Source organism: Wyeomyia smithii, chromosome 2 (assembly GCF_029784165.1).
Source record: "Wyeomyia smithii strain HCP4-BCI-WySm-NY-G18 chromosome 2, ASM2978416v1, whole genome shotgun sequence".
In the NCBI taxonomy this organism is placed as follows: Eukaryota; Metazoa; Arthropoda; class Insecta; order Diptera; family Culicidae; genus Wyeomyia; species Wyeomyia smithii.
The window spans coordinates 164539400-164553962 of NC_073695.1; the positions used below are offsets into that span (position 1 = coordinate 164539400).

Genomic DNA, 14563 nt, shown 5'->3' on the forward strand with positions numbered 1-14563 from the left:
TGACATCGGTCTGCCATCACCAGGCAGCAGCAGATTGATCTGGTTTTTCGAGCAGTCGCAGACATTTTTCAAAAACATCTGGCATCTCTGCCCTTCTTGCACAGTTCCTGCACGCTTCTTTAATTTTACCCTTTCTTGTCTCTTAAAACGTCAAAAGTTGAGTAAGTTTCGTTTACCGAACTGAGTAACAGTTACTCAGATTGTCATAATTTTCTGCTTTACTCTTTTTTTTGAGTGGTATTCGGGTTATTCGCGAAAGTGAGTGACATCTCACTCAGTTTTAGCGAACCTATACATTAGAGGAATGACAAGACACTCACCGTTAAGGCAACTGTCAACATCAAAACGGGCGAGTTGTATCATTTTGCATTGCCGTTATCCGTTTTGATGTTCACAGTTGCCTTAACGGTGAGTGTCTTGTCATTTCTCTAATGTATAGGTTCGCTAGTTGGCACCTACGTGAACACTCATATGTAATTGTCAAAATGTGTGTGATGACAAAAGCAAAAATATTTTCTTCCTTCTTTTTCGCATGCAAAAACCAAACAAACATCAGCAACACCGTCTACGCGAATTGAAAACATTTAAAAACGTTCCGCTAAAAATAAGCTGTTGTTTGGAAAAACGTGTTGTACTGTTGTTTGAAAAAAGTGTTTTTTATTTGTGTATTAGAGTTCCTCCAGATATGAGAATGGTTATGGATTTTTTGGCATGTGTACTATTTAAAACCTCAAGTCACAGTTCCCGGGTAACAGTGAACCGTATTGCTGCGGTTTTTAATGAAATTCCTAAGGCGGAAGATACACTAATGATTTAATAAGGTTTGTTTTTTTTTTATTACATATATGTATATGCAAAATACAAAGATTTGAAAAAAAAACTTGTGATTTTGTTATAATTGTATGCAACAATCCTCTGGCAGTTGCATTCATCAAAGGGATCAAAAGTCAAAACGAGCAAACTGAGTAGCTTTTACTCAGTTTCATTTCAAAGCGGTTTTCTAAGAAGAGGGTAATTCCTACTCAATTTCTGACACATGGTGACTCTACCCATAAATGAGTAATATCATAAAAACTCTGTTCAGAGTAGGTTCACTTTCAACGAAAGTGAGTGACATCTCACTCAGTTTTAGCGAACCTATACATTAGAGGAATGACAAGACACTCACCGTTAAGGCAACTGTCAACATCAAAACGGGCGAGTTGTATCATTTTGCATTGCCGTTATCCGTTTTGATGTTGACAGTTGCCTTAACGGTGAGTGTCTTGTCATTTCTCTAATGTATAGGTTCGCTACTCAGTTTAGAGTTAAATTTGACGAGCGTGATGAATCCTGAATTCCTCCTATCTCTACTTCATTTTTGATTTGTTTTGAATTTTTGCCGGAATTTATTTCGTAGTTTGTTCACAATGTTAAACTTATTAAAAATAGCAAACAGAACGTGCGGTTTAAGATTTTCTTATAGTATAGTTGAGTTGAAATGTGTAAGTAAGGATGTAGGAAATATATGTATACATAGGTTTATTTGGTATATTTTTATAACTTTTTTCCGAAGCATTATGTGACGGAACCAATCAGCAACACACCACCCACTGCAAGAAAAGATAAAGTCAGCAAAGCCATGAAAGCTTACCTGGAACGTGCTAAATCACATAATGAATTTATGAAAATACAAGATCATGAATTCAAGTTAGGCAAGCGACACCTTGCCAACATGATGGGGGAGGATCCTGAAACATTTACTCAGGCTAATATTGATGTAAATGATTTAACAGAATTGCACAATTTTGTCGAAGCTAATATGTAATTGTAATTCACCGCAGGAAGCAATACAGTATCTCTTTCCTTCGGGGTTGTACGACAAAACAGCTCGACCAATCATGAAGCCACCGGAAGAAGTTATTCCTCAACGAAAGGCAGCAGAATTTGATGAGACGGGTAGGCCGTTTCATAGTCTGTTTTACACTGCACGGCCGCATTACAATAAATTATTATTTGTGAGTATTCCAGGAATATGCCTACCAGGCGATACACAGTTACAAGATATATTTTTTCAACTTTTATTGTTTCCGTTATGTGTTGTATAGAATTATTTTATTAATTTTATAGAGGCTCACCATACGTGTCATCTTGAGCATACAATATGGATTATTTTTGTTATTTTATTTTCAGGACATTGTCGAAAATATAAACAGTTTGAATGCATTTGAGGACCGTATGATACAGAAACAACTCGATGCTGATGTTACTCTAAAATTGTAAGTTTATTGGTCATGAACTATAAGATGTTTATAACATCTCATTTTCTTCTCTAGAGAAACCTCTGGATTTGAGTGGATATCAAAGGCTGCTTTGGAGAAACATTTGCTTGAAATTCTCTCCGACGCTGAATATGACAATTTTGTTCGTGCAATGACGCGTCTATGTCAGCTTCCATATTCATACAGAGAAAAATGTTTTATAAATCAATTTCGTAAACCTATGTTGATGAAAACGGATTCGGATAAAATTCCAAAGCCTCAGTTTGATGAAAATGGAAAAGCCTATATTACGATTTATGGTAAATATAGTAAGAAAATATTACCTTTCAATAATTAATACTGCTTTGTAGAGTGCATGCGAAAATCTGCGCGAGCGGATGTAACAGTAACAATGCCTGGATCAGGCAATATCACTATTAATGGGCAGGATATTACATATTTCGAAGTGACACAAGCGAGGGAGCAGGTAAGCTATGTAACTTATTACGTTATATGTAAATCGCACATGTGCTGTCGTTTGAAATTTGATCCTAAAACAATACATTCCAATGATACTAGAGATTCCTTAGCGCTACAGGCAATAGCTATATATATCAAAAGCAGTTTGTGCGAAAAGTTTTCTAAGATAAATTTTGAATTTTTCATAAGTCGGTGGTTTTATGTGGATTGGCAAATCAAACGAAACATGGAACCAGTAATGGAACACCCAAAAAAATGTTCAATGCTAAGAGATGGCGCTGTATTGGTAGTAGTAGTAAAATCGAAATTTCCACGAGCATATTGCTTATTAACCGGAAAAATCGCTATTAGTTACCCTTTTTATATTATTCCAATTTTCTATTATGTACTTACTTTTATTATATGCAATCTATTTTTAACCAAAAACTTTATTTTTCTATACAACTTCAATAAGTTAGTAGGAAAATCAAGTTTTTTGATAAAAATAGATTTCATATAGTGAAAGTAAGTACTAGAAAGTTAGAATAATATAAAAACAGGGTAACTAATAGCAGTTTTTTTCGGTCATTAAGCAAAATGCTCGGGGAAATTTGGATTTTACTACCACTACTACTACAGCGCCATCTTTTAGCATTGAACATTTTTTCGGGTGTCCCATTGTTTAAACATTAAGGTGAAACATTTTTTAGGTTAGGTTTATTTTCACTTGATAATTTTGAGCATAAAAATCTAAGCTTCCACCTAATAAGCAGCGCTCAAATTGCTACTCAATGCATGCGCCAGTGGTGCAAACAGTCGATCGAAGTTTCACACATGTAATTTTATTGATTTTCGAAAAAAATATCTTGCAAATTCAGGCTAAATTCAAGCACGGAGTTTCACCTTAATGGCCTTTTGGGTGGTCGACGTCGCTGGTTAATAAGCCAGCTGTCGTGTGTTCGAATTATGGCTCGGGAGAATGTTATTGTCAGTCACGCTAACTCCACAATTTATCGATTCGCGGGTTTCAGTTCACGTGAGGTGTAACACTAGACTTTTTAAATTTTTTTTTTTCAAAGCAAAATAATGCAATACTGGTAATTTCATATCACAAAACTGTTATACATTTTATCTTTCTGACGACATTTCATTGCAATCATCATGTAATTAAACAGCTAGTGCCGTTTGAACTTTGATGAACATCTGGCGGTTTTATGTGTGTCTTTCACGGAATGTATCCTGCTATAAACAAAGAATGCTTCACACACCTTAACTAAAATGCTTACTATGTAAGTGTGATTAAAGTCTCCTCGATGAGAACATTTTATCGTTGATAAGGGTTGTAGAGTTAGCCTGATTCTAAATTTATCCAACTGGTTTATGTTCGATTTACGCCACCGGTGATATCTTTAAAGGGAAATCACCAATTACCGGAATCGGAATACCAATTATCGGAATATCATGTCTTTCATCGCACAAGAACAAACCACTTATAAAGTCTAATATGTATGTTAGAAACTGTTTGATTATTAATTCATAAATTTCAAAAGTTTTGCTGTAACTTTTTACTGATATTGGTGCTTATTACGGGAGTCACTTCACGGTGACATCAGAGTGAAGTGAACAAAATCCTATTACGGGACTCACGTAAGTGAGAAAAACGTCGCAAAGTGACATCTGCCGCGGAATCTGGGTTATTGGTGCTTATTACGGGAGTCACTTCACGGTGAAATATATTTCACTCTCACGCTCACTTCACTTTTTTAGACCTATTTCCGATTCCACCTCAAGTGAGGTGACAAAAATCACTTCCGTGGAGTGAGATTGACAGTGAAGTGAAATTAAGAATAGGACAAGTGAATGAGATTGTTTCCCAGCTCAAAAATGTCTAAGTCCCAGAAAGTCGTTTTTTCCCGTTTTTTTAGGTAACACCAGATCTTGACGTGTTCTGCATTTCTAAGACATTCGGCATCAAAAAAAAATGTTTTTTCGGTATCGAAAATTTCCTGGACTAGTTTGCATTTTTTTCATCGGGCAAAAAAATGAAAAATTGACCGCTTTAAGGCACGGATCAAACTCTGATTCGCTTCGTTACTGAAAAATAGATCAAACATTTACCATTAGATCACAAATCAATCAACTTTAAGACTTATGGCAGCTTCGTGGAATCATTTCACCGTCCAAAATGGTCGTGAAATAATAACACGCGAAACGTCGCTTTTTCCGTTCTCACTTCACTAGCGAACCTATACATTAGAGAAATGACAAGACACTCACCGTTAAGGCAACTGTCAACATCAAAACGGGCGAGTTGTATCATTTTGCATTGCCGTTATCCGTTTTGATGTTGACAGTTGCCTTAACGGTGAGTGTCTTGTCATTTCTCTAATGTATAGGTTCGCTACACTTCACTGATATGACACTCATAATAACCCAGATTCCACGGCAGATGTCACTTCGCGACGTTTTTCTCACTTACGTGAGTCCCGGAATAGGATTTTGTTCACTTCACTCTGATTTCACCGTGAAGTGACTCCCGTAATAAGCACCTATGAGTGTCATATCAGTGAACTGAGAACGGAAAAAGCGACGGTGCTTATTACGGGAGTCACTTCACGGTGAAATATATTTCACTCTCACGCTCGCGTGGAATTATTTCACGACCATTTTGAACGGTGAAATGATTCCACGAAGCTGCCATAAGTCTTAAAGTTGATTGATTTGTGATCTAATGGTAAATATTGAATTTATTCTTCAGTAACGAAGCGAATCAGAGTTTGATCCGTGCCTTAAAGCGGTCATTTTTTCATTTTTTTGCCCGATGAAAAAAATGCAAACTACCGTGCTGGATCGAAATCCGTACACCTAAGCACATGATAATCTTCGACGGTCAATATAAAATCAAGAAATCACATATTGCTTTAAACTGGCATGTTTACTTATAGGTCTACTTATATTTTATCACTATTTTCAAGTAAAATGATTAAAATCACTCCGAAACTCGAAAAAATCATGTTTAAATAGAACATGTTTTGAATCGAAATCCGTACACATTTTGTCTGAATCAAAACCCGTACACTTTTGAATCGAAATCCGCACACACGCGATATTGACTGGATCAAAGTCCATATAGCAATGAATCAAAATCCGTATAGATATAGAAGTACAAAAATGAACATCATTTATTTATAATTTATCTTTAAATTTACGAATAAATATATTTTGAGGATCAATTGGTTCCTAAGCACGGTTTTCTAATTTTGTATATCAGCTGCAATTTTCGTAGCGTTTCGTTGCGGCACCGCTTATCGACTTTCGAAATTGTGTGCTGTATATTTATACTTGTTTTCTTTCATTATATGCTGAAAACAAGAAGAAAGTTCAACAATATATGCATGATACACACGCTGTACGGATTTCGATTCAAGGAATTAACAAGGGTCAAAATCCGTACGGCACAGTTTTTGTTGAATAAATACAATTTACACTATTTACCAGACAATATACAGCTCGAAAATGACAAAGATTTACCTTTTCCATCGATTTCAAGAAGATTCACAGAGTAAAACACGTATATCTCACTTGAAAAACGTTTTCATCTGAAGAACGTTTTCTTAGTAAATTCTCTAACGATACAACCAAATGACAACTGAAACCGATACACGATTGATTTTTTATTTTTAATATTTTTATTTCATGGCCTACTGACGCATAGTTTAATTTAACAAGGCCAACAGCTCAACGGACATGTACATGTAACTATCATATGAATTTTCATTTTTATAATGCTTAAAACTGAAGAAAAACGTCAAGGTGTACGGGTTTCGATCCAGCACGGTAATTTAGGAAATTCTCGATAGCGATAAAAACATATTTTTTGATGCCGAATGTCTTAGAAATGCAGAACACGTCAAGATCTGGTGTTATCTAAAAAAACGGGAAAAAACGACTTTCTGGGTCTTAGACATTTCTGAGCTGGGAAACAATCTCATTTCACTTGTCCTATTCTCAATTTCACTTCACTGTCAGGTGCTTATTACGGGAGTCACTTCACGGTGAAATATATTTCACTCTCACGCTCACTTCACTTTTTTAGACCTACACCCGTTTCCACCTCAAGTGAGGTGACAAAAATCACCTCCGTGGAGTGAGATTGACAGTGAAGTGAAATTGAGAATAGGAAAAGTGAAATGAGATTAGTTCCCAGCTCGAAAATCTCTAAGTCCCAGAAAGTCGTTTTTTCCGTTTATTTTAGAGAACACCAGATCTTGACGTGTTCTGCATTTCTAAGACATTCGGCATCAAAAAAATGTTTTTTTTCGGTATCGCAAATTTTCTGAACTAGTTTGCATTTTTTTCATCGGGCAAAAAATGAAAATTTGACCGCTTTAAGGCACGGATCAAATTTTGATTCGCTTCGTTTTTACGGTGAAATCAGAGTGAAGTGAACAAAATCCTATTACGGGACTCACGTAAGTGAGAAAAACGTCGCAAAGTGACATCTGCCGCGAAATCTGGGTTATCATGAGTGTCATATCAGTGAAGTGAGAACGGAAAAAGCGACGATTCGCGTGGAATTATTTCACGACCATTTTGAACGGTGAAATGATTCCACGAAGATGCCATAAGTCTTAAAGTTGATTGATTTGTGATCTAATGGTAAATACTGGATTTATTCTTCAGTAACGAAACGAATCAGAATTTGTTCCGTGCCTTAAATCGGTCAAATTTTTTTTTTGCCCGATGAAAAAAATGCAAACTAGTTCAGGAAATTTTCGATACCGAAAAAAACATTTTTTTATGCCGAATGTTTTAGAAATGCATAACACGTGAAGATCTGGTGTTATCTAAAAAAACGGAAAAACGACTTTCTGGCACTTAGAGATTTTTGAGCTGGGAAACAATCTCGTTTCACTTGTCCTATTCTCAATTTCACTTCACTGTCAATCTCACTCCACGGAGGTGATTTTTGTCACCTCACTTGAGGTGGAATCGGGAATAGGTCTAAAAAAGTGAAGTGAGCGTGAGAGTGAAATATATTTCACCGTGAAGTGACTCCCGTAATAAGCACCAAAAATCACCTCCGTGGAGTGAGATTGACAGTGAAGTGAAATTGAGAATGTGACAAGTGAAATGAGATTGTTTTCCAGCTCAAAAATCTCTAAGTCCCAGAAAGTCGTTTTTCCGTTTTTTAGATAACACCAGATCTTGACGTGTTCTGCATTTCTAAGTCATTCGGCATCAAAAAAAATGTTTTTTCGGTATCGAAAATTTCCTGAACTAGTTTGCATTGTTTTCATCGAACAAAAAAATGAAAATTTTACCGTTTTAAGGCACGGATCAAATTCTGATTCGTTTCGTTACTGAAGAATAAATCCAATATTTACCATTTGATCACAAATCAATCAACTTCGAGACTTATGGCATCTTCCTGGAATCATTTCACCGTTCAAAATGGTCATGAAATAATTCCACGCGAAACGTCGCTTTTTCCGTTCTTACTCCACTGATATGACACTCATAATAACCCAGATTCCGCGGCAGATGTCACTTTGCGCGTTTTCTCACTTACGTGAGTCCCGTAATAGGACTTTATTCACTTCACTCTGATTTCACCGTGAACTGATTCCCGTAATGACGCCTTCTACATACAAAATAGAAGGCGTGATGGAGATGGGGATTCTATTTTGTATGGAGAAGGCGTCATTGCGCCGTGTGTGTAACTGGGCATTAATTGTGCGTAGCATGGATGCCAAATGTTTTTGAAAAATGCCTGCAACTGATCGAAAACTGGAAAAACTTGTTTGCAATCTGAAAAAAAAAACTATCCGTGATTCGAAAATTTCGAATGAAATCCTTACGTAACATGTAGATGACGTCTTACTGCAACATATATGAGAGTTCAATTTAAAAAACTGAAAACATCGAGAGCGTCACGAAAAGAATTTTGAAAATGATTTCGTCATCCATCAGATTTCAAGGTGTTTCTGTTCAAAGCAGTTCAATCCAACATCCGCTGCGCTGCCGTAATCTCGCAGATCAACGTTAGCGCCAAAGTGGTAGATTTTTGTTTTTTGTTATTAAATGATAGAACAGAAAATTTAACATATAAGCGCCGCGGAAGGTTCCTAGGCTGGTTTGAGACCCCTTTCTTCTCTGAAAATGGAAATGAAATGAAACACATATTTCAACCAATTTTTCCGGAAAACAGCTTAAACTGATCTAGATGATGCACAGAAGCCAGAAATGGACTCCAGAAAATATTTTGAATTTTAAGATGACGACTTACGGTTTCTAAAAAACAGACCTAAATGGCCGAATACCGCCCAATATGGGTATTTCTGGAACCAGAATGATACCCGTCGAATATCACTCAATGTGGATATTTCCGTAATCGGGATGATGCACAGAAGCCTACAATACTTATTTTAAAAATATAATTCAAAAAATATATAAGTTTGTACTCAGTATATTCTTAAAATATTTAAGATATATTAAGAATAATTTGTTTTTCGATCAGGGAATTCAGGGAATATCACGGAAAACTTTCCAGGTACCCCACTCCGTCTGATGGTAGATCTGTCCCAATCCGGCCTATCGAACAGGTATCGTCGTTCAGCAATCTTTGCAATATCCGACGGCAAATAAGGCCGACCCAGTGTTCCCTACACAGCGTCCTAGCATATAAGCTTTTAGCTAGCATATATAGCATTTTACAAAGCTTACAAAAATGAGTCGTTATTAAAAAAACAATAGCACAAAATAACACCTCTTGCCCATAGAAAAATCTATGCAAAGTTTCTGCCAAATCGAAAAAAAAATATTAAAATTTGAACATTTTTTGTGGAATTCCTCCATATCGAAAGCGCAGAAGTAGAATTTTTTTAAATAACTTTAAGAGTGCTTTACTTAATCGTTTTATTCGATACGATTTTTCTCATCTTACAAAAAAAACAATTCTTTTGAAAGCACGCCATTTTCTGACAAAGGGAAATTTGCATAAAACCATATATACTTGCGTAAAGAATATGCTCTTCAAAAAATGAAAAACACAAGTTAATCCACCTAGCGGTGAAATCTAGCCTTTCTCATTCTAACTTCATTATTAGTTGGAACAGATTTTCACAAACACTTTAATGTTTAGAACAAAAGTTTACATCTAATTTCATAATTTAAAAATTTCTGCTGAATTTTTCGAACTCAAATGATAGCCAGAGGTAGGAAATTAACCTTAGATGTTTCCGGTTTCTGGAAAACAGCCTAATAACAGCCAGCCTGACTGCATATATCAAGATGGCTTGACAAAATATGTTTTTTAAATTCTTTTATCAACAATATTCAGTGGTTAATTTGTGTGTTCGAAATCCAATTTGTGGTAATTTGTGGTTAAGTAGTTTCTGAGATAGATCGGGTGATGTGTGTAGTTCGAGTTTCGGGGACACTCTCGAGTCCCTTCGAATCTCGAAGAGGGTTACGGCAAGGTGATGGATTATCGTGCTTGCTATTCAACATCGCTTTGGAAGGTGTGATACGTAGGGCTGGTATCGACACGAGTGGCACGATTTTTAGAAGGTCTGTTCAGCTCTTTGGCTTCGCCGATGACATTGATATTGTAGCACGAACCCTTGAAAAGATGACGGAGACGTACATCAGACTGAAGGCTGAAGCTGGACGAATTGGACTGGCCATAAACGCATCGAAGACCAAGTACATGAGAGGAAGAGGTTCCAGAGAAGACAGTGTCAACCTCCCGCCACGAATTCATATTAGCGGTGATGAAATCGAGGTGGTAGACGAGTTTGTGTACCTGGGCTCACTGGTGACTGCTGACAACGACACCAGCAGAGAAATTCGTCGACGCCTTATGGCAGGAAATCGTGCCTACTTTGGACTCCGGAGGACACTCCGCTCGAATAAAATCCGCCGCCGCACGAAGTTAACCATCTACAAAACACTGATCAGACCGGTAGTCCTCTACGGCCACGAAACCTGGACTATGCTCGTGGAGGACCAACGCGCCCTTGGGGTTTTCGAACGAAAGGTGTTGCGTACCATCTGTGGTAGAGTGCAGATGGAAGATGGATCATGGCGGAGGCGGATGAACCACGAGTTGCATCAGCTGCTGGGAGAACCACTCATCGTTCAAACGGCGAAAATCGGGAGACTACGGTGGGCTGGGCATGTCGTTAGGATGTCGGACGACAACCCGGTGAAAATGGTTCTTGATAACAACCCGACTGGAACAAGGCGACGGGGCGCGCAGCGAGCAAGGTGGCTCGATCAAGTGGAAGACGACCTGCTGGGCCTCCGCAGACGACATGGCTGGCGAGCTGCAGCCATGGACCGAGTTGAATGGAGACGACTTCTTCGAACAGCAAGGGACACTTCGGCCTGGAGCTGATTGGTAAGGTAAGGTAAGGTAAGTAAGTTTCTGAGGAATTTTCAAAAAACTGAGTCAAGCCATCTTTCTCAGCTTTGCAGCTGTGTTTATCTAATAAAATAAAAGGCTACATTTTGATGAAAGATTACGATAAGTTTGATCGAAAATAGTGGAAGAAATGACGTTTTTAGAAAAACGTAGTTCTTCGGTGGCCCAAATTACCCTATAGTTATAAGCACGTAGATTTTCTCGTATTTTCGGTACAGATTCTGTCCCGTACAGATTACAGATTTCGAAAAAAGTACAGATAAGTACAGATTTTTTAAATGGTTAGAAAAGATTAGACAAAACTTTTTGACCGACTCTGCAACGGTACAATGAATACGATCTTGCAATCCACGCATTCAGAATTTACTGCTAAATCTCGGTAATTTGCTTCCGAGAATGGCACCGCTCGGTTAAAAAACCGCAGCTGTTACATTTTTTCGTAAATCTCGATTTAACCAACCAGAAATGTTGGTACGAAATATCCTAAATATCGGTATGGATTACCGAGCCCCATTCTTAAGTGTGCAAAAGTAAAGAGCTAGTAGTTTGGAATTAATATTAACTGAGTCAACGCAATCACAGTTTTCTCTAAACAATTCACGTTGAAGCTGTTTTTTTTTTCAAAAATATAGAGAATAAAAACTCTGGGCCAGTGGTACAGATTTTGGTACAGATTTTCACCGGAAATAGTACAGATGAAAATTTTTTTTGAAGCTCCCAATACAGATGAAAATGTGGCAACACTGGTTACAAGCACCGCAAACAGTCAACGCTACTAGCGGCCAGCAGCGTCAACAACAAATAAAACAATAAACTTGTTTGCATAGTATAAAATGCGAATACCTGTACATTTACTAGTAATTATGACCATCTCGATTGATGTATATATCATCGTTGTCCGATTCATTTGAAGAAAAAACATGTTCAAAGATGGCTTGACTCAGTTTTTTGAAAATTTCTCAGAAACTACTTAACCACAAATTACCACAAATTGGATTTCGAACTCACAAATCAACCACTAAATATTGGTGATAAAAAATTAAAAAAAAATTGTTAAGCCATCTTGAAACAAGAGCCGTTGCGGAACAGAGTAGTCTCAAGACCTTTTTTTTTTTCAAAAATGAGTTTTTTACATAAACCGCATCTACTCAAGAAGCTGAAATTAGGAGACTAGAAAAATTTCGAAAAATCTAACTTTTTAGTTGATTTAAACCATGTTGACATTTCGTCCGAAACAGAATGGCCATTTTGTTTGGGAACAGAGTGGTCTATGTACATAAATCGAGGTAATACCATCATGTAACATGTGGCATGTAACATATTACATGTGATATGTAACTTGTCATTTGCCCTGTAACATGTTACACGTGATTTGTAACACGTTACACGTAATGTAACATGAAAAATGTAACATGTCAAATATCATGTAATATGTAACATGTTGTGTTACATGTAATGTTACACGTCACATGTTACATGTGACATGCCATGTACATCATATAACATGTGACACTAGCCATTTTATACGAGTTAACGTCATTTTAATTTATGATTATGTACATAGACCACTCCGCTCTGAAACGATACGAGGATTCCAGTGAAATATATATGAAGTCAGAGTGGTTTATGTACATTGGTATGGTAAAATCACTTATTGTGCCAAAAAATGGTAATTTCATGTATTCACATGTTAAACCACTTCATAACCTTTATATTAGAACATTTTGTTTGGAAGAATCCGTTAAACTGAATGATTTTTCGAAAATTGCTTCTCCTAACAAATTTGCTCGATGGTACATAGACCACTCTGTTCCGCAACGGCTCATATGCAGCCTGACTGACAAATATTACCCAATTTTGGGGTTTCAGGAACCGGGATGATGCTTAGAGGCCGGGAATCAACCTTAAACTTCATTTTGGATTCGGTATTGACACTTCCGCTTTCTGTAAAACATTCTAAAATTGCCAAATACAATAAAAAAACCACTCTTGTAAAAAGCAAAGCAAAGCCTTGGTGCTACATTCCGATTCGGAACTTGACCTTCCGTTTTATTATACACAGACTTCGCAGTCGACTGTTTAGTGTACAGGACAATTGCGGAGCTATCGCTACGATCCTACTGACACTAACAGTTTCTCCCGAGCCGAGACTCGAACCTACGACGACTGGCTTGTTAGGCCAGCATTGACGTAATATTTGCGGTCTTAAACAGGGAGTGCATTGGGAAAAAAGTAAACTACGGACCTTAGCTGGTTACGTAGTCCGTAGAAGGCCCTGTTCGCAAATGCAACTCGTCGTATCAGTTCACGGCAGATATTGTGGCGCCAGCACTAAATTAAAGTTCGGTAGTCGGACTTCTTCCAACTGCGTGTTCACACAACACAACATGAACTGCGGGAATGGTTCCAATGTATTTGTTTCTGTGAGCCAGACTGACAGCGTAGTGGCGGCTGAGATGGTTGCAGTGTTGCGAGTGCAACAAAAATAAACTTCGGAAGTGAGCCTGACTGCCAGTTCATCAGCTACGTTTTGATAATTTTTATTCAAATGCACAATATTTCATTTATTCGTTTGAAAAATGTCAGTTTTGTATGAAAATACTCTTTTCTGTGAGTTATTTGTGATTCTTTAACAATAAACAAACATTTATAAAAATATACAATCAATATAACACAACTCATTCACTGAGTTATAACTAGAGACAGTGGTAATCTGCGGCAAAAAAGTTGAAATTTCGCCGGTGGCAAAATAAAAAATATTCAAAATTCGCGGTAATTTCGCGGCAACTATTTTTACACAAAATACTAACTAAAGTAAAATTTTTCGTAACAATAAGAAACAACTGTTTTATTTAATTTTACATACGGTAATTTAACCGTACGATTCATAATTTCTTTGCATCACTGACTATAAGTACATACTGTGTCAAATTGTGTTCAGTTATATTTTGGTGTCGATTGGCACGTAGTTTTGGCTCACGCTGCGTTTCATATTTTCCGAGTTTCCAGGAATTGATAAATATTATTTGCCAACCGGGAAAAGCTCAGGAAAACGTCCGCGATCCGAATACCTACAAAAATTATAATACCGTACCGATCTCACTGTCAGGTATTTTAAAATTGCTTACTAGTAGGTACTCAGGTCATTTAGCAACTTCGATTTTGGCTGCACACTCTGGAATTCTATCAATCGCCAAAATATTTGCTCGAAGAGGATCTAGCAACCGAAGACAGTTCCAGGTTGACAAAATCGCGTTGTAAGAGAGCAGAAGTACTGTTTCATTTTATTGGTTGCGTAGAAAAAGTTGCCCTCGAGGTGCCCATTATTCTTCAGCTTTGTCCGTGTCGCTGGTTTTCAGAAAATTTGAAAAATTTTTCAAAATTGACATAGAATGCTGCTATTTTTCATTACTTTCGCGGCATTCCGCGGGTTTTT

At 37.2% G+C, this 14563-nt stretch overlaps 1 protein-coding gene across 2 annotated transcripts in view; it reads left to right on the forward strand.

Moving 5' to 3' along the window:
* Positions 1 to 1280: 1280 nt before the first annotated feature.
* LOC129720740 (28S ribosomal protein S9, mitochondrial) overlaps positions 1281 to 14563 on the forward strand; it is a 96814-nt gene continuing 83531 nt past the window's right edge. Inside the window, exons 1-6 of one of the 2 annotated variants that reach the window (XM_055672409.1) lie at positions 1281 to 1484; positions 1556 to 1759; positions 1824 to 1997; positions 2173 to 2258; positions 2316 to 2560; positions 2612 to 2727. In XM_055672409.1, the coding sequence (XP_055528384.1) occupies positions 1410 to 1484; positions 1556 to 1759; positions 1824 to 1997; positions 2173 to 2258; positions 2316 to 2560; positions 2612 to 2727 (900 nt within the window). In that variant the 5' untranslated portion in view covers positions 1281 to 1409. The remainder of the gene's footprint in view (positions 1485 to 1555; positions 1760 to 1823; positions 1998 to 2172; positions 2259 to 2315; positions 2561 to 2611; positions 2728 to 14563) is intronic. The other variant, XM_055672408.1, reaches the window with a different exon arrangement.